This window comes from Oncorhynchus gorbuscha, linkage group LG08, assembly GCF_021184085.1.
Source record: "Oncorhynchus gorbuscha isolate QuinsamMale2020 ecotype Even-year linkage group LG08, OgorEven_v1.0, whole genome shotgun sequence".
NCBI classification, from domain to species: Eukaryota; Metazoa; Chordata; class Actinopteri; order Salmoniformes; family Salmonidae; genus Oncorhynchus; species Oncorhynchus gorbuscha.
Window position 1 is genome coordinate 9,898,043 of NC_060180.1, and position 26,168 is coordinate 9,924,210.

The window sequence follows — 26,168 nt, forward strand, 5'->3', positions numbered from 1 at the left end:
AGAGGAGAGAGTAGCGGGGAGAGAGAGCGAAGGTTGGGACAGCGCGATACCATCCGAGTAGGGGCAGTGTGGGAGGTGTTGGATGAGAGCGAGAGGGAAAAGGATACAAGGCAGTGGTCGGAGACTTGGAGGGGAGTTGCAATGAGGTTAGTGGAAGAACAGCATCTAGTAAAGATGAGGTCGAGCGTATTGCCTGCCTTGTGAGTAGGGGGAAGGTGAGAGGGTGAGGTCAAAAGAGGAGAGGAGTGGAAAGAAGGAGGCAGAGAGGAAAGAGTCAAAGGTAGACGTGGGGAGGTTAAAGTCGCCCAGAACTGTGAGAGGTGAGCCGTCCTCAGGAAAGGAGCTTATCAAGGCATCAAGCTCATTGATGAACTCTCCGAGGGAACCTGGAGGGCGATAAATGATAAGGATGTTAAGCTTGAAAGGGCTAGTAACTGTGACAGCATGGAATTCAAAGGAGGCGATAGACAGATGGGTAAGGGGAGAAAGAGAGAATGACCACTTGGGAGAGATGAGGATCCCGGTGCCACCACCCCGCTGACCAGACGCTCTCGGGGTGTGCGAGAACACGTGGGCGGACGAAGAGAGAGCAGTAGGAGTAGCAGTGTTGTCTGTGGTGATCCATGTTTCCGTCAGTGCCAATAAGTCGAGGGACTGGAGGGAGGCATAGGCTGAGATGAACTCTGCCTTGTTGACTGCAGATTGGCAGTTCCAGAGGCTACCGGAGACCTGGAACTCCACGTGGGTCGTGCGCGCTGGGACCACCAGAGTAGGGTGGCCGCGGCCACGCGGTGAGGAGCGTTTGTATGGTCTGTGCAGAGAGGAGAGAACAGGGATAAACAGACACATAGTTGACAGGCTACAGAAGAGGCTACGCTAATGCAAAGGAGATTGGAATGACAAGTGGACTACACGTCTCGAATGTTCAGAAAGTTAAGCTACGTAGCAAGAATCTTATTGACTAAAATGATTAAAATGATACAGTACTGCTGAAGTAGGCCAGCTGGCAGTGGGTGCGTTGTTGACACTACACTAATCAAGTCGTTCCGTTGAGTGTAATAGTTTCTGCAGTGTTGCTATTCGGGGCTAGCTGGCTAGCTAGCAGTGTTGTTTACGTTACGTTGCGTTAAAAGAACGACAATAGCTGGCTAGCGAACCTAGAAAATCGCTCTAGACTACACAATTATCTTTGATACAAAGACGGCTATGTAGCTAGCTAAGTAGCTAGCTACGATCAAACAAATCAAACCGTTGTACTGTAATGAAATGAAGTGAAAATGTGATACTACCTGTGAATGCGACCGGGTAGTTGAGTTCTATACAGAAGACGTTGGCTAGCGTTGGCTAGCTAGCAGAGTCACCTACGTTAAGGACGACAAATAGCTGGCTAGCTAACCTCGGTAAATTAAGATAATCGCTCTAAGACTACACACTCTAAACCTAAACAACACAATTATCTTGGATACGATGATACGAAGACAGCAAAGACAGCTATGTAGCTAGCTAACACTACACTAATCAAGTCGTTCAGTTGAGTGTAATAGTTTCTCCAGTGCAGCTAATCAGTGGACGTTAGCTAGCTGGCTAGTGAAGACTACGTTAGGACGGCGAAATACGATAATTACGCAATTATCTTTGATACAAAGACTGCTATGTAGCTAGCTGAGAAGAAATTGCTAAGATTAGACAAATCAAACCGTTGTGATATAATAACAAGCACACCTGATTCAACTTGTCAACTAATCATCAAGCCAGTGATGAGTTGAATTAGGTCTGTTGGTCTAGTGCTAGTGCTACAACAAAAATGTGTTCTGTTGGGGGTTCTGGAGGACTGGAGTTGGGGAAACAGGGGCTTATTTAAGTTTCGATGCCAGAGAAGCCAGTGTTTGGAGGATATATTGACACAGGGTGTTGTTAGGCCTGAGACAAAGTCAAATTTGAATATTGAACCAATGTTGCAAATATCGGAGAGACAGACGGCAAGGTTTGTACAAATCTCCGCTGTTGAAAAGGAAATGTTCGTCTAAAAGAAATGTGAGATAATGTCTAGATGCTTTTTATAGTGGAGATCAAGTTTATAACTTGCCTGGTAGGGCTGATGAGACAGTGGATTGCGCAAATAGGCATTTTAACATCATAGATTTAGCCAGCGGTAACTTGTGGAATAGACACCAGCTGGAATGCGCTTTTAACCAGCATTCAGGATTCGATAGCTGAAGACCAGATTTGTTTATTTATTTTGGTTTATTTTGGTTGTCTGAGTAAGGAGACGTTTGGATGAGAAAAGGCTGGACACATGAGGGGAAACACTTTCGCTATATTTGCACTATTTGTCATTTAAGTCACAAAATCGCCTATCTACTACAGTACATCATGCTTATATTTAACACGTGCACGCAGGAGAAGAAAAAAAAACTCATGTGTGGGGAAAAAGGTTGAAAGGTTCTCACTTCATTTTAACCTCCCACTAAACTCTCAACATGGAGTAGCAATCTAAAGTCTTGTTCACACTGCAGGCCTTAAAGCTCAAGTCAGTTTTGTTTTTCAAATCCGTTTTTAGAATACTGACTGAACAGCAAGTTACAAGTGACCAAATCGGATTTGTGTGTGTTCAGACAGCAGTCATTTTCTGACATGGCTACTCTAGTTGTCATAGGCAAATTGTTGGTGGTGCTTGTTCTTCTTATCACTTATCAGTTATGTAGCAAGCTATGGTGACAACAATGCCTGCCAGGAACGTCTCCCCGTTGTCTTGAATGTTCAAAATCATAGTGTAAGAACACTTTTAAAGTCTCAAAATATTAGATGATCCAACTTTCAAAACAATACATTTTTGAATAGCCAGAGGGCAGTCAGCTAGCTAGGTAGGTACTGTAGCTAGGTAGGTACTGTAGCACAGTCACTCATTTGTTTGTAAACGATTAGCAAGCTAGTTAGCGACCACATGTTCTTGTCAATCTGTCAACAGAGTAGCTACCAAGTAACAAGATAAACCACTTGATGGCAAACAAATCAGATTTGACCACCTACGAAGGTGGCTTGAAATATCAAAATCCATGTGCTTTTTGGCAGTTCAGAATGCAGGAAAAAGAACAGATTCGAATCAGATATGCCACCCCAAAAAATGGTTTGAATCACTTCAAACTGCGAATGTGAACAAGGCTCAAGAGACTCTGATTAACTGCTAAAAACTAATTTGACCAGCTTTTATCTGAAGAGTGGTTGCTCTCTATCATTCACCCTTTTCAGAGCGGTTCCCTAAATGAGCAAGAACAATTTTAATATTGAAGGAGCGTTTATGGTGCTTCTCCTCTTCAGCCCCAATGCTACTAGAATTGGTGACATTGCAGTTCAGTTTGGTCCAATTACTCTTTTCCTCTCTCTCAGCTGATTAGCAATCATCTCTGCTTCTTTTCTCGCTCAAGTTCAGCACAGAGACAATATACAAAGCTAAGTGGCTATTAAGCCTCTTTCAGCTGTCCCAATTAATTCAAAATGTATCAACACTGTGCCACTGCGACCTGAGGGATACTCCAGGCAGTGTGACAAACAACACTGCTTCGTGTGCTCTGTGTCACAGATAGAAAGGTAAACAATAGGGATCGTCTTATCCACTGTTTGGTCTCCCTTAGAAATCAGCCTATGGTGTAGAGATGAAATTGGGCTTTATTTCTTTTGGTAATTTGTGGACTGTGTGCTGAGGATTTGGTACTGATAGTTTTCTACTGGTGTTTTCTGCTATGTTCTCCAGTGATTGTGATGTCTTTTAAACCCCTTCCCCATGTTCATGCGATCCACTATACTGAACCTCAGCCCCTCCGTACACACACACACACACACACAATTATACATACACTGAGCCATGGCGTAAACTAACCAGGTGAATCCAGGTGAAAGCTACAGTGGTTCCTCCTTTAAAAGTTGCAAGCTTAGACTTAGAGGTCATTTGTGGTTTAGTACGGTACCCTGCGTCACCACTTTATTGCGCCAGACCAGCGCAAGGGGGAGTTAGAGCACTGGTTATGCTTTTTGGTCCTACTGTGTCTCTAACTGATAATGAATTGTCAACATAAACCTAAATAGAAACGGATAATTGTGCACAACTTCAGTAATACCTATTTCACTGTAGAGCCTCTAGCCCTGCTCAATGTGCCTTAACCAACCATGTTGTTCCACCTCCTACATATGCGATGACATCACCTGGTTTAAATGTCTCTAGAGACTATATCTCTCTCATCATTACTCAATGCCTAGGTTTACCTCCAATGTACCCACATCCGACCTTACCTTTGTCTGTACACTATGCCTTGAATCTATGCTATCGTGCCCAGAAACCTGCTCCTTTTACTCTGTTCCGAACGTGCTAGACGGATAGTTTGTTTCGCATTTAGCCATACCCTTATCATACTTCTTCTCTGTTCCTCTGGTGATGTAGAGGTTAATCCAGATCCTGCAGTGCCTAGCTCCACTCCCACTCCCCAGGTCCCACTTCTGTAACCGTAAAAACCTTGGTTTCATGCATGTTAACATTAGAAGCCTACTCCCTAAGTTTGTTTTACTCACTGCTTTAGCACACCAACATGCATGTCTTAGCCGTGTCTGAATCCTGGCTTAGGAAAACCACCAAAAACCCTGAAATCTCCATCGCTAACTATAACATTTTCCGCCAAGCTAGAGCTGCCAAAGGGGGCGGTGTTGCAATCTACTGCAAAGATAGCCTGCAGTTCTGTATTACTATACAAGTCTGTACCCAAACAATTCGAGCTTCTACTTCTAAAAGTTCACCTTTCCAGAAACAAGTCTCTCACTGTTGCCGCTTGCTATAGACCTCCCTCTGCCACCAGCTGTGCCCTCGATACCTTATGTGAATTGATTGCCCCCTATCTATCTTCTGAGCTCGTGCTACTAGGTGACCTAAACTGGGACATGCTTAACCCCCCGGCCATCCTACAATCCAAGCTTGATGCCCTCAATCTCACACAAATTATCAATGAACCTACCAGGTACAACTCCAAATCTGTAAACACGGGCACCCTCATAGATGTCATCCTAACTAACTCGCCCTCCAAATACACCTCTGCTGTTTTCAATCAAGATCTCAGTGATTACTGCCTCATTGCCTGCTTCCGTAATGGGTCTGCGACCAAACGACCACCCCTCATCACTGTCAAACTCTCCCTAAAACACTTATGCGAGCAGTCCTTTCTAATTCACCTGGCCCGGGTATCCTGGAATGACATTGACCTCATCCCGTCAATAGATGATGCCTGACTATTCTTTAAAAGTGCCTTCCTCACCATCTTAAATAAGTATGCCCCCATTCAAAAAATGTAGAACGAGGAATAGATTGAGTCCTTGGTTCACTCCAGACCTGTCTGCCCTTGACCAGCACAAAAACATCCCGTGGCGTTCTGCATTAGCATCGAATAGCCCCCATGATATGCAACTTTTCAGGGAAGTTAGGAACAAATATACACAGGTAGTTAGGAAAGGCTAGCTTTTTCAAACAGAAATTTGCATCCTGTAGTACTAACTCAAAAAGTTCTGGGACACTGTAAAGTCCATGGAGAATAAGAACACCTCCTCCCAGCTGCCCACTGCACTGAAGATAGGAAACACTGTCACCACCGATAAATCCACTATAATTGAGAATTTCAATAAGCATTTCTCTATGGCTGGCCATGCTTTCCACCTGGCTACCCCTACCCCGGTCAACTGCCCGGCACCCTCCACAGCAACCCGCTAAAGCCCCCACCATTTCTCCTTTACCCAAATCCAGATAGCTGATGTTCTGAAAGAGCTGCAAAATCTGGACCCCTACAAATCAGCCGGGCTGGACAATCTGGACCCTCTCATTCTTACATTTTCTGACGAAATTGTTGCAACTGTCATGTTTGTCATTTATTATCATGTCTTGTCCCTGTGCTCCCCATTCTGTTCGTTTCCCTCTGCTGGTCTTATTGGGTTCTTTCCCTCTTTCTATCCCTCTCTCTCCCCCTCCCCCTCTCACTCTCTCGCTCTCTCTTCTCTCTATCGTTCCGTTCCTGCTCCCAGCTGTTCCTATTCCCCTAATCATCATTTAGTCTTCCCACACCTGTTCCCGATCCTTTCCCCTGATTAGAGTCCCTATTTATTCCTTTGTGTTCCGTTCCTGTCCCGTCGGTTCCTTGTTTAGTATTCACCATGCTGTGATTGCGTTTCGCCCTGTCCTGTCGTGTTTTTGCTGTGATTGTGTATCGCCCTGTCCTGTCGTGTTTTTTGCCTTCATCAGATGCTGCGTGTGAGCAGGTGTCTCTGTCTACTACGGCCTGCGCCTACCCGAAGCGACCTGCAGTCTGTGGCCGCTTCTCCAGTTATTCCCCTCTACAGACTAGAGGATTTCTGTTATTCCCTGTTTGGACTTAAATAAACTCTGTTTCTGTTAAGTCGCTTTTGGGTCCTCTTTCACCTGCATGACAGAAGGAACCGACCAAGGAATGGACCCAGCGACTTCAGACGCTCGTTACACTGCCGTCGAGATCCAAGGAGCCATGCTCGGCAGACACGAGCAGGAATTGTCTGCTGCTCGCCATGCCGTAGAGAACCTGGCCGCTCAGGTTTCCGACCTCTCTGGACAGTTCCAGAGTCTACGTCTCGTGCCACCTGTTACTTCCTGGCCTGCCGAGCCTCCAGAACCTAGGGTTAATAACCCACCTTGCTACTCCGGGCAGCCCACTGAGTGCCGCTCCTTTCTCACGCAGTGTGAGATTGTGTTCTCTCTCCAACCCAACACATACTCTAGAGAGAGAGCTCGGGTTGCTTACGTCATTTCACTCCTTACTGGCCGGGCTCGAGAATGGGGCACAGCTATCTGGGAGGCAAGGGCTGATTGCTCTAACAAATTCCAGAACTTTAAAGAGGAGATGATTCGGGTTTTTGACCGTTCAGTTTTTGGTGGGGAGGCTTCTAGGGCCCTGGCTTCCTTATGCCAAGGTGAACGGTCCATAACGGATTATTCTATTGAGTTTCGCACTCTTGCTGCCTCTAGTGAGTGGAACGAGCCGGCGCTGCTCGCTCGTTTTCTGGAGGGACTCCACGCAGTGGTTAAGGATGAGATTCTCTCCCGGGAGGTTCCTTCAGATGTGGACTCTTTGATTGCTCTCGCCATCCGCATAGAACGACGGGTAGATCTTCGTCACCGGGCTCGTGGAAGAGAGCTCGCATCAACGGTGTTTCCCTGCTCCGCATCGCAACCATCTCCCTCCTCTGGCTTTGAGACTGAGCCCATGCAGCTGGGAGGGATTCGCATCTCGAATAAGGAGAGGGAACGGAGGATCACCAACCGCCTGTGCCTCTATTGCGGAGTTGCTGGACATTTTGTTAATTCATGTCCAGTAAAAGCCAGAGCTCATCTGTAAGCGGAGGGCTACAGGTGAGCGCAACTACTCAAGTCTCTCCATCAAAGTCCTGTACTACTTTGTCGGTCCACCTACGCTGGACCGGTTCGGTGCTACATGTAGTGCCTTGATAGACTCTGGGGCTGAGGGTTGTTTCATGGACGAAGCATGGGTTCGGAAACATGACATTCCTTTCAGAGAGTTAGAGAAGCCTACGCCCATGTTCGCCTTAGATGGTAGTCATCTTCCCAGTATCAGATTTGAGACACTACCTTTAACCCTCACAGTATCTGGTAACCACAGTGAGACTATTTCTTTTTTGATTTTCCGTTCACCGTTTACACCTGTTGTTTTGGGTCATCCCTGGCTAGTATGTCATAATCCTTCTATTAATTGGTCTAGTAATTCTATCCTATCCTGGAACGTTTCTTGTCATGTGAAGTGTTTAATGTCTGCCATCCCTCCTGTTTCTTCTGTCCCTACTTCCCAGGAGGAACCTGGCGATTTGACAGGAGTGCCGGAGGAATATCATGATCTGCGCACGGTCTTCAGTCGGTCCCGAGCCAACTCCCTTCCTCCTCACCGGTCGTATGATTGTAGTATTGATCTCCTTCCGGGGACCACTCCTCCTCGAGGTAGACTATACTCTCTGTCGGCTCCCGAACGTAAGGCTCTCGAGGATTATTTGTCTGTGTCTCTTGACGCCGGTACCATAGTGCCTTCTTCTTCTCCGGCCGGGGCGGGGTTCTTTTTGTTAAGAAGAAGGACGGTACTCTGCGCCCCTGCGTGGATTATCGAGGGCTGAATGACATAACGGTTAAGAATCGTTATCCGCTTCCCCTTATGTCATCAGCCTTCGAGATTCTGCAGGGAGCCAGGTGCTTTACTAAGTTGGACCTTCGTAACGCTTACCATCTCGTGCGCATCAGAGAGGGGGACGAGTGGAAAACGGCGTTTAACACTCCGTTAGGGCATTTTGAGTACCGGGTTCTGCCGTTCGGTCTCGCCAATGCGCCAGCTGTTTTTCAGGCATTAGTTAATGATGTTCTGAGAGACATGCTGAACATTTTTGTTTTTGTCTATCTTGACGATATCCTGATTTTTTCTCCGTCACTCGAGATTCATGTTCAGCACGTTCGACGTGTTCTACAGCGCCTTTTAGAGAATTGTCTCTACGTAAAGGCTGAGAAGTGCTCTTTTCATGTCTCCTCCGTTACTTTTCTCGGTTCCGTTATTTCCGCTGAAGGCATTCAGATGGATTCCGCTAAGGTTCAAGCTGTCAGTGATTGGCCCGTTCCAAGGTCACGTGTCGAGTTGCAGCGCTTTTTAGGTTTCGCTAATTTCTATCGGCGTTTCATTCGTAATTTCGGTCAAGTTGCTGCCCCTCTCACAGCTCTTACTTCTGTCAAGACGTGTTTTAAGTGGTCCGGTTCCGCCCAGGGAGCTTTTGATCTTCTAAAAGAACGTTTTACGTCCGCTCCTATCCTCGTTACTCCTGACGTCACTAGACAATTCATTGTCGAGGTTGACGCTTCAGAGGTAGGCGTGGGAGCCATTCTATCCCAGCGCTTCCAGTCTGACGATAAGGTTCATCCTTGCGCTTATTTTCTCATCGCCTGTCGCCATCTGAGCGCAACTATGATGTGGGTAACCGTGAACTGCTCGCCATCCGCTTAGCCCTAGGCGAATGGCGACAGTGGTTGGAGGGGCGACCGTTCCTTTTGTCGTTTGGACAGACCATAAGAACCTTGAGTACATCCGTTCTGCCAAACGACTTAATGCCCGTCAAGCTCGTTGGGCGTTGTTTTTCGCTCGTTTCGAGTTTGTGATTTCTTACCATCCGGGTAGCAAGAACACCAAGCCTGATGCCTTATCCCGTCTGTTTAGTTCTTCTGTGGCTTCTACTGATCCCGAGGGGATTCTTCCTTATGGGCGTGTTGTCGGGTTAACAGTCTGGGGAATTGAAAGACAGGTTAAGCAAGCACTCACGCACACTGCGTCGCCGCGCGCTTGTCCTAGTAACCTCCTTTTCGTTCCTGTTTCCACTCGTCTGGCTGTTCTTCAGTGGGCTCACTCTGCCAAGTTAGCTGGTCATCCCGGTGTTCGAGGCACTCTTGCGTCTATTCGCCAGCGCTTTTGGTGGCCGACTCAGGAGCGTGACACGCGCCGTTTCGTGGCTGCTTGTTCGGACTGCGCGCAGACTAAGTCGGGTAACTCTCCTCCTGCCGGTCGTCTCAGACCGCTCCCCATTCCTTCTCGACCATGGTCTCACATTGCCTTAGACTTCATTACCGGTCTGCCTTTGTCTGCGGGGAAGACTGTGATTCTGACGGTTGTCGATAGGTTCTCTAAGGCGGCACATTTCATTCCCCTCGCTAAACTTCCTTCCGCTAAGGAGACGGCACAAATCATTATTGAGAATGTATTCAGAATTCATGGCCTCCCGTTAGACGCCGTTTCAGACAGAGGCCCGCAATTCACGTCACAGTTTTGGAGGGAGTTCTGTCGTTTGATTGGTGCGTCCGTCAGTCTCTCTTCCGGGTTTCATCCCCAGTCTAACGGTCAAGCAGAGAGGGCCAATCAGACGATTGGTCGCATACTACGCAGCCTTTCTTTCAGAAACCCTGCGTCTTGGGCAGAACAGCTCCCCTGGGCAGAATACGCTCACAATTCGCTTCCTTCGTCTGCTACCGGGTTATCTCCGTTTCAGAGTAGTCTGGGTTACCAGCCTCCTCTGTTCTCATCCCAGCTTGCCGAGTCCAGCGTTCCCTCCGCTCAAGCGTTTGTCCAACGTTGTGAGCGCACCTGGAGGAGGGTGAGGTCTGCACTTTGCCGTTACAGGGCACAGACGGTGAGAGCCGCCAATAAACGCAGGATTAAGAGTCCAAGGTATTGTTGCGGCCAGAGAGTGTGGCTTTCCACTCGCAACCTTCCTCTTACGACAGCTTCTCGTAAGTTGACTCCGCGGTTCATTGGTCCGTTCCGTGTCTCCCAGGTCGTCAATCCTGTCGCTGTGCGACTGCTTCTTCCGCGACATCTTCGTCGCGTCCATCCTGTCTTCCATGTCTCCTGTGTTAAGCCCTTTCTTCGCACCCCCGTTCGTCTTCCCTCCTCCCCTCCCGTCCTTGTCGAGAGCGCACCTATTTACAAGGTACATAAGATCATGGACATGCGTTCTCGGGGACGGGGTCACCAATACTTAGTGGATTGGGAGGGTTACGGTCCTGAGGAGAGGAGTTGGGTTCCGTCTCGGGACGTGCTGGACCGTTCACTCATCGATGATTTCCTCCGTTGCCGCCAGGATTCCTCCTCGAGTGCGCCAGGAGGCGCTCGGTGAGTGGGGGTACTGTCATGTTTGTCATTTATTATCATGTCTTGTCCCTGTGCTCCCCATTCTGTTCGTTTCCCTCTGCTGGTCTTATTGGGTTCTTTCCCTCTTTCTATCCCTCTCTCTCCCCCTCCCCCTCTCACTCTCTCGCTCTCTCTTCTCTCTATCGTTCCGTTCCTGCTCCCAGCTGTTCCTATTCCCCTAATCATCATTTAGTCTTCCCACACCTGTTCCCGATCCTTTCCCCTGATTAGAGTCCCTATTTATTCCTTTGTGTTCCGTTCCTGTCCCGTCGGTTCCTTGTTTAGTATTCACCATGCTGTGATTGCGTTTCGCCCTGTCCTGTCGTGTTTTTGCTGTGATTGTGTATCGCCCTGTCCTGTCGTGTTTTTTGCCTTCATCAGATGCTGCGTGTGAGCAGGTGTCTCTGTCTACTACGGCCTGCGCCTACCCGAAGCGACCTGCAGTCTGTGGCCGCTTCTCCAGTTATTCCCCTCTACAGACTAGAGGATTTCTGTTATTCCCTGTTTGGACTTAAATAAACTCTGTTTCTGTTAAGTCGCTTTTGGGTCCTCTTTCACCTGCATGACAGCAACCCCTATTACTAGCCTGTTCAACCTCTCTTTCGTATCGTCTGAGATTCTCAAAGATTGGAAAGCTGCCACGGTCATCCCCCTCTTCAAAGGGGGTGACACTCTAGACCCAAACTGCTACAGACCTATATCTATCCTACCCTGTCTTTCTAAGGTCTTCGAAAGCCAAGTTAACAAACAGATTACCGACCATTTCGAATCCCACCGTACCTTCTCCGCTATGCAATCTGGTTTCAGAGCTGGTCATGGGTGCACCTCAGCCACGCTCAAGGTCCTAAACGACATCATAACCGCCCTCGATAAGAGACATTACTGTGCAGCTGTATTCATCGACCTGGCCAAGGCTTTCGACTCTAATTGTCCTTTTTACTGAAGAATGTGTTTGTTTATGATTGTGTTTTGCTTTTCATGAGCTGTGTAATTGATATGTGTGTGTATATGTGTATATATATTTATATATACAGTGGGGTAAGAAAGTATTTAGTCAGCCACCAATTGTGCAAGTTCTCCCACTTCAAAAGATGAGAGAGGCCTGTACATTTTCATCATAGGTACACTTCAACTATGACAGACAAAATGAAAAATAAAATCCAGAAAATCACATTGTAGGATTTTTTATTAATTTATTTGCAAATTATGGTGGAAAATTAGTATTTGGTCACCTACAAACAAGCAAGATTTCTGGCTCTCACAGACCTGTAACTTCTTCTTTAAGAGGCTCCTCTTAAATGAATACTTTTTTCCCCCACTGTATATATATGTGTGTATATATGTATGTATAGTGTAAATGATGTGTGTGTGTGTATATATATATATATAAATATATTCTATTTTTGTTTCATCAGACCAGAGGACATTTCTCTAAAAAGTACGATCTTTGTCCCCATGTGCAAACCGTAGTCTGGCTTTTTATGGCGGGTTTGGAGCAGTTGCTTCTTCCTTGCTGAGTGGCCTTTCAGGTTATGTCGATATAGGACTCGTTTTACTGTGGCTATAGATACTTTTGTACCTGTTTCCTCCAGCATCTTCACAAGGTCCTTTGCTGTTGTTCTCGGATTGATTTGCACTTTTCGCACCAAAGTACGTTCATCTCTAGGAGACAGAACACATCTCCTTCCTAAGCAGTATGACGGCTGTGTGGTCCCATGGTGTTTATACTTGCGTACTATTGTTTGTACAGATGAACGTGATACCTTCAGGCTTTTTGGAAATTGCTCCCAAAGATGAACCAGACTTGTGGAGGTCCACAATTTTTTTTTCTGAGGTCTTGGCTGATTTCTTTTGATTTTTCCATGATATCAAGCAAAGAGGCACTGAGTTTGAAGGTAGGCCTTGAGATACATCCAGAGGTACAACTCCAATTGACACAAGGATGTCAATTAGCCTATCAGAAGCTTCTAAAGCCATGACATCGTTTTCTGGAATTTTCCAAGCCTTTTAAAGGCACAGTCAACTTAGTGTATGTAGAACGTCCTATCACTGTCAACTGCATTTATTTTCAGCAAACTTAATATGTGTAAATATTTGTGTGAACATAACAAGGTTCAACAACTGAGACATAAACTGAACAAGTTCCACAGACGTGACGAACAGAAATGGAATAATGTGTCCCTGAACAAAGGCGGGGTCAAAAGTAACAGTCAGTATCTGGCGTGGCCACCAGCTACTTTAAGTACTGCAGTGCATCTCCTCGTCGTGGACTGCACCAGATTTGCCAGTTCATACTGTGAGATTTACATTTACATTTACATTTAAGTCATTTAGCAGACGCTCTTATCCAGAGCGACTTACAGATTGGATGTTACCCCACTCTTCCACAAATGCACCTGCAAGTTCCAGGACATTTCTGGGGGGAATGGCCCTAGCCCTCACCCTCTGATCCAACAGGTCCCAGACGTGCTCAATGGGATTGAGATCCGGGCTCTTTGCTGGCCAGGGCAGAACACTGACATTCCTGTCTTGCAGGAAATCACGTACAGAACGAGCAGTATGGCTGGTGGCATTGTCATGCTGCAGGGTCATGTCAGGATGAGCCTGCAGGAAGAGTACCACATGAGGGAGGAGGATGTCTTCCCTGTAAACACACAGCATTGAGATTGCCTGCAATGACAACAAGCTCAGTCCGATGATGCTGTGACACACCGCCCCAGACCATGACGGACCCTCCACCTCCAAATCAATCCCGCTCCAGTGTACAGGCCTCTGTATAAAATGCTCATTCCTTTGACGATAACGCAAATCCAACCATCACCCCTGGTGAGACAAAACCGTGACTTGTCAGTGAAGAGCACTTTTTGCCAGTCCTGTCTGGTCCCGCGACGGTGGGTTTGTGCCCATAGGCGACGTTGTTGCCTGTGATGTCTGGTGAGGACCTGCCTTACAACAGGCCTACAAGCTCTCAGTCAAGCCTCTCTCACTCTATTGCGGACAGTCTGAGCATTGATGGCGGGATTGTGTGTTCCTGGTGTAACTCGGGCAGTTGTTGTTGCCATCCTGTACCTGTCCCGCAGGTGTCATTTTCGGATGTATAAAATCTGTGCAGGTGTTGTTACACTTGGTTTGCCACTAGGAGGATGGTCAGCTGTACGTCCTGTCTCCCTGTAGCACTGTCTTAGGCGTCTCACAGTACAGACATTGCAATTTATTGCCCTGGCCACATCTGCAGTCCTCATGCCTTTTTGCAGCATGCCTAAGGCACGCTCACGCAGATAAGCAGGGACCCTGGGCATCTTTCTGTTGGTGTTTTTCAGTCAGTAAAAAGGCCTCTTTAATGTCATATTGTTTTCATAACTGTGTAATTGATGTGTAGATATGTATAGTGTAATTGTTGTGTATTGACGTGTTCATGCAGGGCTCATCTGATGAAGAGACCTTGGTCTTAATCAGACTCCCTGCTTAAATAAAAGTTAATAAATAAAACAATTAAGAAAAGGCTTGTATTTGGTACACATTACTAACTAGGCTAATTTCTCTGATAGTTGATGTACTAGTGGTTTTCCAGAACATGTGACAAGAGAGCATATCCACAGCCTTTCAGCAGGCTTGGCTTGGAAATGTCACGATAATTAAAACTCTTTAGCCCTTTACGATGTGGTCATTGCTTCTGCGGTTCTTTCTAGCTGTACACGGAAGGCGTTATAAAGATAGTGATTGTCTTGGACTGTAACTCACAAGTGTCTCTAATTGACTTCCTGCCTTGGCGGTTTGATGCGTTGGCCTAAAGGACTTGTAAAAGCTGTGGTTGAAAGACGGGCTTTGTGTGATCTAACCTCCAGATGTCATTGGCATTAGGGTCACTCTGTGTGACAGTGCTTTCTGTCAGAAGTGCATGGCCATTCCTACTCTCCCTGACCCACTCTATGGAATGCGCTAGCTCCCTGGGGTTATTGATGGTGTCCAACTGATGCCATTTCCCCATATTTCACTTGGTTTACTTCAGCAGCCAGCCACTCAATCTTAAAGTCTATTTTATAGTGTTCGGTGCTGCTAGCCTTGTGACGGACATTTTTGTAATCTTCTCTAAGGTAAACAGACAGGCAGCGGTCTGTGCAGGCACATGGAGAAATGAAAACAGTCAAAGAAGTTGCAAAGGCAACCAAATCATCTGCAAAGTACATTGACACATTGACAAAGTAATTCCGGGAGATGATTACACTGGCCATTTAAACCATTGACAAAGTAATTCCAGGAGATGATTACACTGGCCATTTAAACCATTGACAAAGTAATTTTGGGAGATTATTACACTGGCCATTTAAACCATTGACAAAGTAATCCCGGGAGATGATTACACTGGCCATTTAAACCATTGACAAAGTAATTCTGGGAGATGATTACACTGGCCATTTAAACCATTGACAAAGTAATTCTGGGAGATGATTACACTGGCCATTTAAACCATTGACAAAGTAATTCTGGGAGATGATTACACTGGCCATTTAAACCATTGACAAAGCAATCCCGGGAGATCATTACACTGGCCATTTAAACCATTGACAAAGTAATTCTGGGAGATGATTACACTGGCCATTTAAACCATTGACAAAGTAATTATGGGAGATGATTACACTGGCCATTTAAACCATTGACAAAGTAATTCTGGGAGATGATTACACTGGCCATTTAAACCATTGACAAAGTAATTCCCGGGAGATGATTACACTGGCCATTTAAACCATTGACAAAGTAATTCCGGGAGATGATTACACTGGCCATTTAAACCATTGACAAAGTAATTCTGGGAGATGATTACACTGGCCATTTAAACCATTGACAAAGTAATTCCGGGAGATGATTACACTGGCCATTTAAACCATTGACAAAGTAATTCAAGGAGATGATTACACTGGCCATTTAAACCATTGACAAAGTAATTCAAGGAGATGATTACACTGGCCATTTAAACCATTGACAAAGTAATTCCAGGAGATGATTGCACTGGCCATTTAAACCATTTATAAATTATTCTAAAGTATGAATAGGGCTCACTTTAGATCAGATACTGCAAAAAGTGAATTGTAAATGGTTTAAAAGGACACATTTTTATTTAAAAAATTGTAAATCATTTAGAAATCATTTTAAAGTTGTGTGAATAACTGTCTATATATAGCGCTTCCTAACATTTACACGTAGGAATACAAATTAATACATGGTGATCAAACTATTTATAAATGCCTTACAAATGGTTATTACTGAACGTTATGAGAAAGCATTTGATTGGTCATGTGAGACCGCTAAATACAGGTGGTGACCCCACATGACCATGAAGATGGCTCCTGACCCTTCTTGTGACATCATGCCAATTCTATGAATTAGGAAATATTAAAATGCTAGGGTTGATTGTAAAATAGTAGAATGAATGGATAACATAATGGATGATTAGCTAATTGTTTGATTGATTGATTGGTTGTCCCATTGTCCTCCTGCAGCTGTTTCCTGTCCCTTTTGCTGGTGGCGGCGGTGGTGTGGAAGGTCAAACAGACGTGCTGGGCATCCAGGAGGAGAGAGGTAGGTCATTTGTCAATCTCCTCAGCTGTCCTAATTGTTGGAAACCATGGTGGTGTTCCAGGCAGATGACTTTTCAGTTGCACTGTGCACATCTACCAGTATTTAAGTGCCACATCAACTGAGCAGACAGGTATCAGATTACTAAATCTTATGGTGTAGTTGAGTGTTGGGAGATCTGGCAGGCAACTGAAATGTAGTCTGCCTGGAATGCCGGCCAAAAGTGGAGCACACCATACAACACCAGCTTCAAACTGACGCAAATGAGAGGGTGCTCTATTCTCACCAACTCAGACTCTGGGTGTGTCTCTCTCTCTCTGTCTCTGTGTCTCTCTCGGTGTGTGTCAATGTATCTTGAATAGTGATAATTGGTAAGACTTTCAGGTACAGTATATGCATATTTGGCAGCTTTAGAAATATTGACCAAATTCTCTCGTCACCTTTTCATGGACACGTGAACAGGCCAGCTCCTCAATGAAACTGACAGAGGGTCGACTACAGAATGTTTTTGTAATGGTAGTACTCTCCCCATTGCATTCTGTACCATACTCAACGTGCGCAGTTCACTAGTAGTTTCACCTACAGGCAAAGTCCCATTTCCCCCCTCCAGTGCCAAGGGTCGTCACAGCCACAAAGTCAGAAATCAAATCAAAATCAAATTGTATTTGTCACATGCTTTGTAAACAACAGCTGTAGAGAGAAATACTATACATGTCAAAATAATAACAAGGAATGTAACGTAACAAAATGTCCAAATATACTTTCCAAATGCACTGTATATACATATACTGTAGGCAGGGATAAAGTAACTAGGCAACCTTAACCGCATGGTTAACCTGATGCCTAACCTTAAATTAAGACCATTTTTTGTTTTCATGAATTTTTACGATATAGACCATTTTGTGGCTGAGCTATGTAGTGGGAACAAGTGCCAAGTCAGCTACTTGACCCTTGGATGTTCTGAAGGGTGTGTTAATGTCACCCGTTCTGCAAACACGGCTCACTCCTTAATGAACGGAGCGCAGCAATAAACAAGGCCATTCCCCCTTAATTACTGCTCCTCATGAACCAATTAACTCTGATGGAGTGATGCTAAATGAAGTGGAATAGAGTGATATATCACTTAAAGAACAGATGCCACAACGTGTTCATGCTTTCTCTTCTTTTACTTTGGGCTTTTTTTCACAGGCTGCGAAACAGTACCATAAACACACGCATACAAATGTGCAACTTAAACGAGTCATCATTAGGCTTTTAAAATCAATGCGAACAGCAGCGTGGATTTAATTGAGATGGTGACGTGCTCAGTTTCTGTGGTATCCGTTGAGATTTCACAGGGGACTCTGATAGGTACACTTCTCTGTTCCTCCTCTGCCAAGGCTGCCACAGTTGGCACTTTTCTCTTCATCAAATATGTGCTTTGGAGATGGTGCTCCAAGTGTTCAGATATGTAATGGTTTTAATATCACAGAGGAGAATCTTGTCATTAAAAATATTTGTAATTTCCTGGATTTATGCATAAATTGGTCATACAATTTGGTCTCATCTTCATCTAAGTCACAACAATAGACATAGTGTGCTTAAACTAATAACACACAAATTATTGTAATATAATAATAATAATATATGCCATTTAGCAGACGCTTTTATCCAAAGCGACTTACAGTCATGTGTGCATACATCTTGTCTATACTGAATATATCATTTAAACATTCACAGTGTAGGTTGGAAAAGGTATGTGAACCCCTAGGCTAAAGCTTTTGGAAAAGTCAAATTGGAGTCAGGAGTCAGCTAACCTGGAGTCCAATGAGATGAGATTGGAGATGTTGGTTAGAGCTGCCTTTCCCTAATATTTTTTTTTTAAACACTCACAAAATTTGAGTTTGCTATTCACAAGAAGCATTGCCTGAAAAAGGGATCTCAGAAGATCTAAGATTAAGAATTGTTGACTTGCATAAAGCTGGAAAGGATTACAAAAGTATCTCTAAAAGCCTTGATGTTCATCAGTTCACGGTAAGACAAATAAATGGAGAAAGTTCAGCCCTGTTGCTACTCTCCCTATGAGGGGCCGTCCTGCACCGCGTAGAATGCTCAATGAGGTTAAGAAGCATTCAAGAGTGTCAGCTAAAGACTTACAGAAATCTCTGGAACTTGCTAACATCTCTGTTGACGTGTCTACAATACGTAAAACACTAAACAATAATGGTGTTCATGGGAGGACAACACAGAAGAAGCCACTGCTGTCCCCCAAAAAATATTGCTACACTTCTGAAGTTTGCAAAAGTGCACCTGGATGTTCCACAGCGCTTCAAGTAACATATTCTTTGGACCGATGAAACTACAGTTGTTTGGAAGGACACCAACATCAAAACCTCATCCCAACTGTAAAGTATAGTGGAGGGAGCATCATGGTTTGGGGCTGCTATGTATTGCACTCCTGTTTGTACTTATGCAGCAGATCTGAATCCATAACACAGAGCTTTATGCCAGTATGAATGGTGGTGATATCTGCAGTGTACTGTAAAGTCTCCTCTTACCCAGCTATCCGTGTATTTGTTTAGCCCTGTTCCCCAGTGAGAGCACACTTGCTTGTGGACACGTCTACATTATTAATGAGGAAGAGTCCCATATCACAGAAGAGCTCCAATGCTGCATTCACTGTGTCTCACTCCCCACTCTGTGGAGGCCAACACTCAGCATTAACATGGCAGGTCACCCATGGGTTAGAGTCCAGTGGCACTGATATCACACACAGCCAGCTGTATTAGTTATTTTACTACATCCCATATATTACAGGGGGTTGGAGCCCAGTTTTATGACCAGGGTGGGAACAGAGAGGCGTGTAGTGAAATGAAGAAAAACATTTCTGTCAAAAAGATTTTATGTAAAGGTAGTGTGATAACCATTCTAGCACCTGTGTGCCTGTGGTCACAGTCAGAAAGTGAAATGCCATTGTCTGGTGTCAGTGCTGGCAGCTCGTAACTTTGATTAGATATGTAGGAGTCTTCTGAAGCATTTCCTCCATCACTTACCCTGCACCATCAAGGGGAAATTTCACAATGCAAATGAATGGAGTTGGATGCTAATAAATATTAGATATAATACAATGTATATTATTACAGATAATAAATATTAGATATAATACAATGTATATTATTACAGATAATAAATGTTAGATATAATACAATGTATAATATTACAGATAATACATATTAGATATAATACAATGTATATTATTACAAATAATAAATATTAGATACAATATTATATATATTATTACAGATATTAGATATAATATATATTTCTGATGCTAGGTGCCTCGAATGCTTGGGGTCAATAGGACCAAATGGGCCTAATTAATAACAGCCATTATTCTTTTTCAATGTTCTCATTTCTCTTTAAGATTGTTAGTACATTTTTGTATATTAGTATATTTTCTCATGGGTTGTAAGCGAGGGGTCTAGGGTTATATCAGTGAAACCCCCCCCCCCAAAATGATATTCTAAATTATACTGTACAGACCCATGGGGGGGATCGTCGTCTGTGATGATTAGGGGACTGGTTTGCTAACTTACATGTAAACCACATGTGCTCTAGGTTTCTGTCATTTTATTTTCAACAATAAAGGATGCAATTTTATCTATATATGTGATCTTCTAATGGATTACAGAGATCAAGTCCCAACTATACAGTAATAATGTAGGCCAATGTCTCATTATTTGACTTCATTCCATTGTACTGACAATTATATTGTATTCACAGAGGCGCATATCATTTGTTAGCACATCTCCTAAGGGTAAACTCTGGGGGGATTATTGTAGAGAAGGTGAAAATGGGATCTCTTCAGAGTTAATTATGGATCACAACCAGCAGAGTGGAAAATACATTTACAGCTAGGCTTATGCTAATTACGTTTCCAACAATACTTTTTGGATATGAGATCAAACAATCAAAACTACTTTGAAATTCTAATGAAGATGCCCAAGACGGCTTGTACAGGCGTCTTTGATTCCCCTAATAGGGTTGCCCCTCTGTAGACTGTGAAAAAGCTGTATTTTGACAACTAACCTCATTAAGTTTGCGCCTCTTCTCACAATTGATAAATAAACAAACAAAGGAATAGATAATGGTCTTCTCATTTAATTGTCAAATGTATGCGTCGCTCTCCTATGTTCTATTCATATTTGGTTGTCTGATACCCACTCTTTATTTGCCCTTCTCTTAAGCAGCTGTACAGAAAATGTGTTCTTTACATTTGCATTGGCTCATATTTACCCCTAAAATGTTCAGACAGCTAAAATATGTATTGGGCTTAGTCAGATTGGAGAGTATGGAAGTGGTGCATATGTCTCTCACCAGCTTCCCTCTGAGAATACCTTCCATCCCCCTCTAGTCTCCAGTCCAATCTCCCAACTGCTAATCCAAACCACAGACAGATGTTGCCCAATTCTCTGATTAAATGCAGATTTATTCCTGTAATTTAGTTTAACCGCTGTCGTCCTCAAAAGAGCAACATGAATTTTGTGGGCATTCATTAAACTGTGTGTGTGGTTGTGTGTAATATTAGGTGAGAAACTTGTTAAGGCTGTCCACTTCTGACCTTTTGGCATCTGTATGATAATTGCACCAATTTCCCATTACGTTCCTTATCTTAAATTAGACGGTCGTATTTCTTTGCATAAAGCAGTTCACATAATGCATCAATGACTGCAAAGAAACAATACGGTTTAAAGATAGTCAGCTGTATGAGCTGCAAAAACATTCCATAATGACCAGAAATTTATTCAATTCGATGTTTTAGGGTTATTTGTTTTTCTTTAACTTTCCCTGCTATTCTCAAACTAGCCAGATTTGAAAGCAATTATATACATTTCCAATAGATGAAGTTGCTCCCAGTAAACAAATGTAGTCATTTAGATGTTTGATAATCTAATTGATAAAGTTATTATATTTTCCGGCAGCAGTGGAACAGTCACCTAATGTGTTGAGGGAGAATAAATGTCATGAGAAAGTTATTTCAATAGCTGTCAGTGACTCTGAAGGCCTACAGTACTTGGTAGTTGGTACCAGCTATAGACCCCTCACACTGTGCAACACAGACCACAATCTCCTGTTGGACAGATTATGTTGTCTGAGCCAGTGAGCACTAAATCACCCTTGCCCCATATTTGGCAGCCATTAATAATGGAGAAGGGTTTAATGTGGCCACGCGTTGGCTCCGCCGGAAAGCTTCAGTGTAAACAAACCAACGCCCAGCCCCCAAACGTCAGCAGCACTCAGTCAGACAGGCTGACAGCTATTCTGCATGCCACCACAGATTACCACAGCACTCGTACGGCGCGAGGATGATGTCAAAGTCTGACCAACCTCCTTCAATGTGGTATTTTTTTTAAATCATGACGAAAGACGATCTGGTAGGACAGGTGTCTTTCCATTTAGGGATGGATTTATCAGAGCCCATTTAGTTAAACTCAAGGTTTACCCTTTCATACAGGAAACTGTATCATACCACCATGTTAGCCAGTCTACCATATGCTGATCAGGATCACAGTTTTATTTACCCATAAATCATGTTTTTGCTTTAGAATTATCAGATTATACATACAATTTCAATAAACAGAGCCGACTTTGTGTTAATTTGATTTTGTTACAAGCTGCATGAGTGATAGTTCTTAAAACAGTCAGTGTATTGGGGTATAGGCCAATGAGGACACCGAAGTTGGAGTAACTGCCTTATAAGGAGACAGGGACAGTAAATCAGTGTATCCCCAACCACAGTCGTAATGTTTACAGGCCCACTGTGCGTTAATGACTCACACTATCAGCTCTGCACAGGTGACCGCTTTTATCATCTGACGGTAGATTAGCCTGAAGGTCCCTTGCTCCGCCAGGATCTGAAACGCCCGCCGCCAGCACGCCAAAGTCGATCTTCAAAGGAGCCCGAGACTCGGTGCCTAGCGCTCTAAGGGACATGGCACAGACGTCTCCCTGGAACCATAACCTGGCCCACACCAGTTTTATTTGTGTGTTTGTGCCGGTTTCATTTATTTTCTTCTACTAAAGTGCTCAAGGCTCACTTTCTGTAATAATATCCTTTTACACATTCAGAGGTAGCAATCTGATCCTTGTTGTCATGGTGATTGATGGTGATGATTGGCTGGTGTCTGAAATGCCTTCCCATGGTTGACGTTGGTTTCTTTCAAAGTTGTCACAAATGCCGTTATGTTTTTTGTTCTACAAATGTGTCTCTAAATACAGTGAAGTAACTGATATTACATGTTTATTTCCTTCTTCTAGAGCAGGTATTCCCAAACTGGGGTATGCGTAATACCGTCGGGGGGTTCGCCAAATAAAAATGTGATTCACATTTATAAAAAAAAAACATCTCCACATTTTCAAATACATTTATACGGACGACACAAACAACTGGATTCATAATCCATTTCATGCCCTGCCTCCAGTCCACTTACCGATATCTGAACAAGACAGCTTCATCGAAATTGCAACAAGTGGTTCTGTGAAAACTGAATTTAATCAGAAGCCACAGCCAGATTTCTGTATGTGGCTGCACTCAGAGTATCCTGTCTTGGCAAATCGTGATGTTAAGACACTGATGCCCTTTGCAACCACATACTTATGTGAGAGTGGACTCTCGGCCCTCACTAGCATGAAAATGAAATACAGGCACAGACTGTGTGGAAAACGGTTTAAGACTGAGACTCTCTCCAATACAACCCAACATTGCAGAGTTATGTGAATCCTTTCAAGCACACCCTTCTCATTAACCTGTGGTGAGTTTTTCACAATTGTTGAACAAATAAGGTTTTATATGTAAGATGGCGAAATAAAGAGCAAAATGATTGATTATTATTTGTGTCCTGGTCCTATAAGAGCTCTCTTAACATGCATGGACCCAGACCTTAGCATCTGACCAATTAGGAAATAATTTAGTTCTGGGTTAACCGAGATTCAATTTGAAGTGCAGATCTAAGCTCTCCCACACTAGACTAAAGCATCTGTAGATGGCCCTCTGTCCTCATTTCTCATTAGTTAGAACAGCCTGCCTCTCATTCAGCTTGGCGTCTACATGCTGTCTCGTGATAGTTATGATAATCATGTTCTGGGTCCGGCTGAACTTGATGAAGTTTGTAGCTTTCGTACTGATGCTAAAGATGGAAGTGCCAATAGTGTCTGTTGGCAGCATTTTAGTGTGTGTGAATTTAGTCTGTGTGTATGTGTTTCTGTTTATGTGTGCGAGTGCATGCATGTGTTTGTGCGTGTGTGTGAATTCACTCACACACACACACACACACGGATATTGAAGGAAGACCTCTGTGTCTTAGTCAACAACGATGTCCCCACAGTCCACCTCCTTCTTCAATCAGCTCGATTGAAAATACAATGAACACAGCCTGGTTTTATTGCAAACATCCAGTTTACCATGATTTAGATCCTAGCAATCCCCTGACTGCAGCTACATTTCTTCCTGATTAGCTAGTTGCAAATAACTGTGTTTGGGGATGGAAATTGTGGCAGCTACTGTTAAAATGATATGTGTTTGTTTACCAAGCGGATTGGTGTCATGAAAATCAGTTTCAAATAATGGAGACTATACAATAACCAAAATAAGTTGTTGCGAGATGTCGCAACACAGTTTTGAGCCATGTGTTTTGAGCCATATTTCAATGGATTTGTAATGACATGTTTGTGATGACATCTGTAATCGTCTTTAAAAATGTGAAAAGTGTATTATGTACATTCCGTATATCCTTCAGTCCTGTGCTATCATTCTCTGAGATAATAGTTCTATCATTCCCTGTTATAATAGTGCTATCATTCCCTGAGATAATAGCGCTCTCATTCCCTGAGATAATAGTGCTCTCATTCCCTGAGATAATAGCGCTCTCATTCCCTGAGATAATAGCGCTCTCATTCCCTGAGATAATAGCGTCATCATTCCCTGAGATAATAGTGCCATCATTCCCTGAGATAATACTGCTATCATTCCCTGAGATAATACTGCTATCATTCCCTGAGATAACAGTGCTATCATTCCCTGAGATAATAGTGCCATCATTCCCTCAGATAATAGTGCTATCATTCCCTGAGATAATAGTGCCATCATTCCCTGAGATAATAGTGCCATCATTCCCTGAGATAATAGTGCTATCATTCCCTGAGATAATAGTGCCATCATTCCCTGAGATAATAGTGCCATCATTCCCTGAGATAATAGTGCCATCATTCCCTGAGATAATAGTGCCATCATTCCCTGAGATAATAGTGCCATCATTCCCTCAGATAATAGTGCTATCATTCCCTGAGATAATAGTGCCATCATTCCCTCAGATAATAGTGCTATCATTCCCTGAGATAATAGTGCCATCATTCCCTGAGATAATAGTGCTATCATTGCCCCCTAACTGAGGCAGATTCCAACACCAGCACATATGAGCATGGGCAGGTGCACAGCTTGAAAGTAGCCACTTATTAAACCCTCTACCTCTGAACCAGAACCATTTCTGGCAGGCATTTGTCCCTCAGCCACTGTTTGAGCTGTGCATTGTGGATCTATCTGAAGGCTGTAAAGGACTGTTTGAGAGGCACTGTGCCAGTTGTGAAACAAGGCAAAGGGAGATTTGATCAGACTCACTGGCCTTTTGATAACCTCTCATATGAGCATATGACAGCTCTACCTCTCCATCCATCCCTCTCTCATCTATCTCTCTCCCTCATCTCTCTTTTTCCTCTCTCTTATCTCTCTCTCCTCTCGCTCTCGCTTTATTCTCTCTCCATCTCTCTATCTCTCTCGTGTCTCTCTCTCCCCCTTCTCTTTCTTTCCCATATCTCTTGCTCTTCTCTCTCTTCCCCCTCTCTTTCTCCCCCAACGTTCTCTCTCTCGTTCTCTTTTTCTGTGGCTCGTTGGTGTGAAATGTAAAGTGGCCCTCCCACTCATTGGAGACTGTCACTGCTTTGTTGAGACTGCAAGAGTGCTACTTTTAAAAACCTTTATTTACTGTGATTGCGTGCCTGCGTGCATTCTTGCATGCGTGTGTGTGACCAGATGGAATGGGAGCGGGTATGAGCCTGGGTCAGTCTGAATTCTGAGTTCAAGGGCCTTTGTGTTGTTGACACTCTGTAGAGACACCGATGAGGCCGTTATGGAAGACTGCAGGCTTCCTGCCTCTATTGTAGATGGAAACTCACAGGTACAACAACACATAATTATCTTTGTATGTAATTACACAGACCATCACGCAATCAAGGCCCCTTTCTACCTTATGCATGTACACACACAGAGACGCTCACACGCTCACACAGAGACGCTCACACAGAGATCCTCACACAGAGGCTGTCCAATACCAATATCCAGAGAAAATGTAGACATATGCATAACCATGTGTACTCAACCCCTGATCCATCCCCATTGCATAGCTTCCCTCAGCTTCTCTTTGTGACTAGGAGGTGTAAAACCTCTCTAAGCCATGATGGTTGGTGGGCTGGCTCGGTTGGTACGCCACAGCATGAGGACCACTGTTGACCTGCGGAGACTGAAAAGAGATGGATTAGCACAAAAGGAGAACACTCCGCTAAATGAACTCTTTGTGCTTGTGTTCCGGAACCCAGTAGGTTTCCACCACAATACACCTGCCAATTATCCCTGCCTGTACCCCACAGGATCCCAAATTGCAGCCTCTTATGATGTTCTCTGTTCAACTGAATGGCCGTACCTGGAAATACATCTCTCTGGTGGAAGTGGAACATGCACTTGAACTTACTTTATTTGTGATATTCAAAAAATCTGATTCTCAAGTCTTTGCAGTAGATATTTCCTCTCCTGGATGGTATACACAGATTGCTAAAAGC

General features: G+C 44.0%; 1 protein-coding gene across 1 annotated transcript in view; it reads left to right on the forward strand.

Moving 5' to 3' along the window:
* Positions 1 to 26,168, forward strand: part of LOC124041180 (attractin-like protein 1) — a 368,532-nt gene that overhangs the window by 214,938 nt on the left and 127,426 nt on the right. The window contains exon 27 of the mRNA XM_046358453.1: positions 16,226 to 16,304. Within this exon, the coding sequence (XP_046214409.1) occupies positions 16,226 to 16,304 (79 nt within the window). The remainder of the gene's footprint in view (positions 1 to 16,225; positions 16,305 to 26,168) is intronic.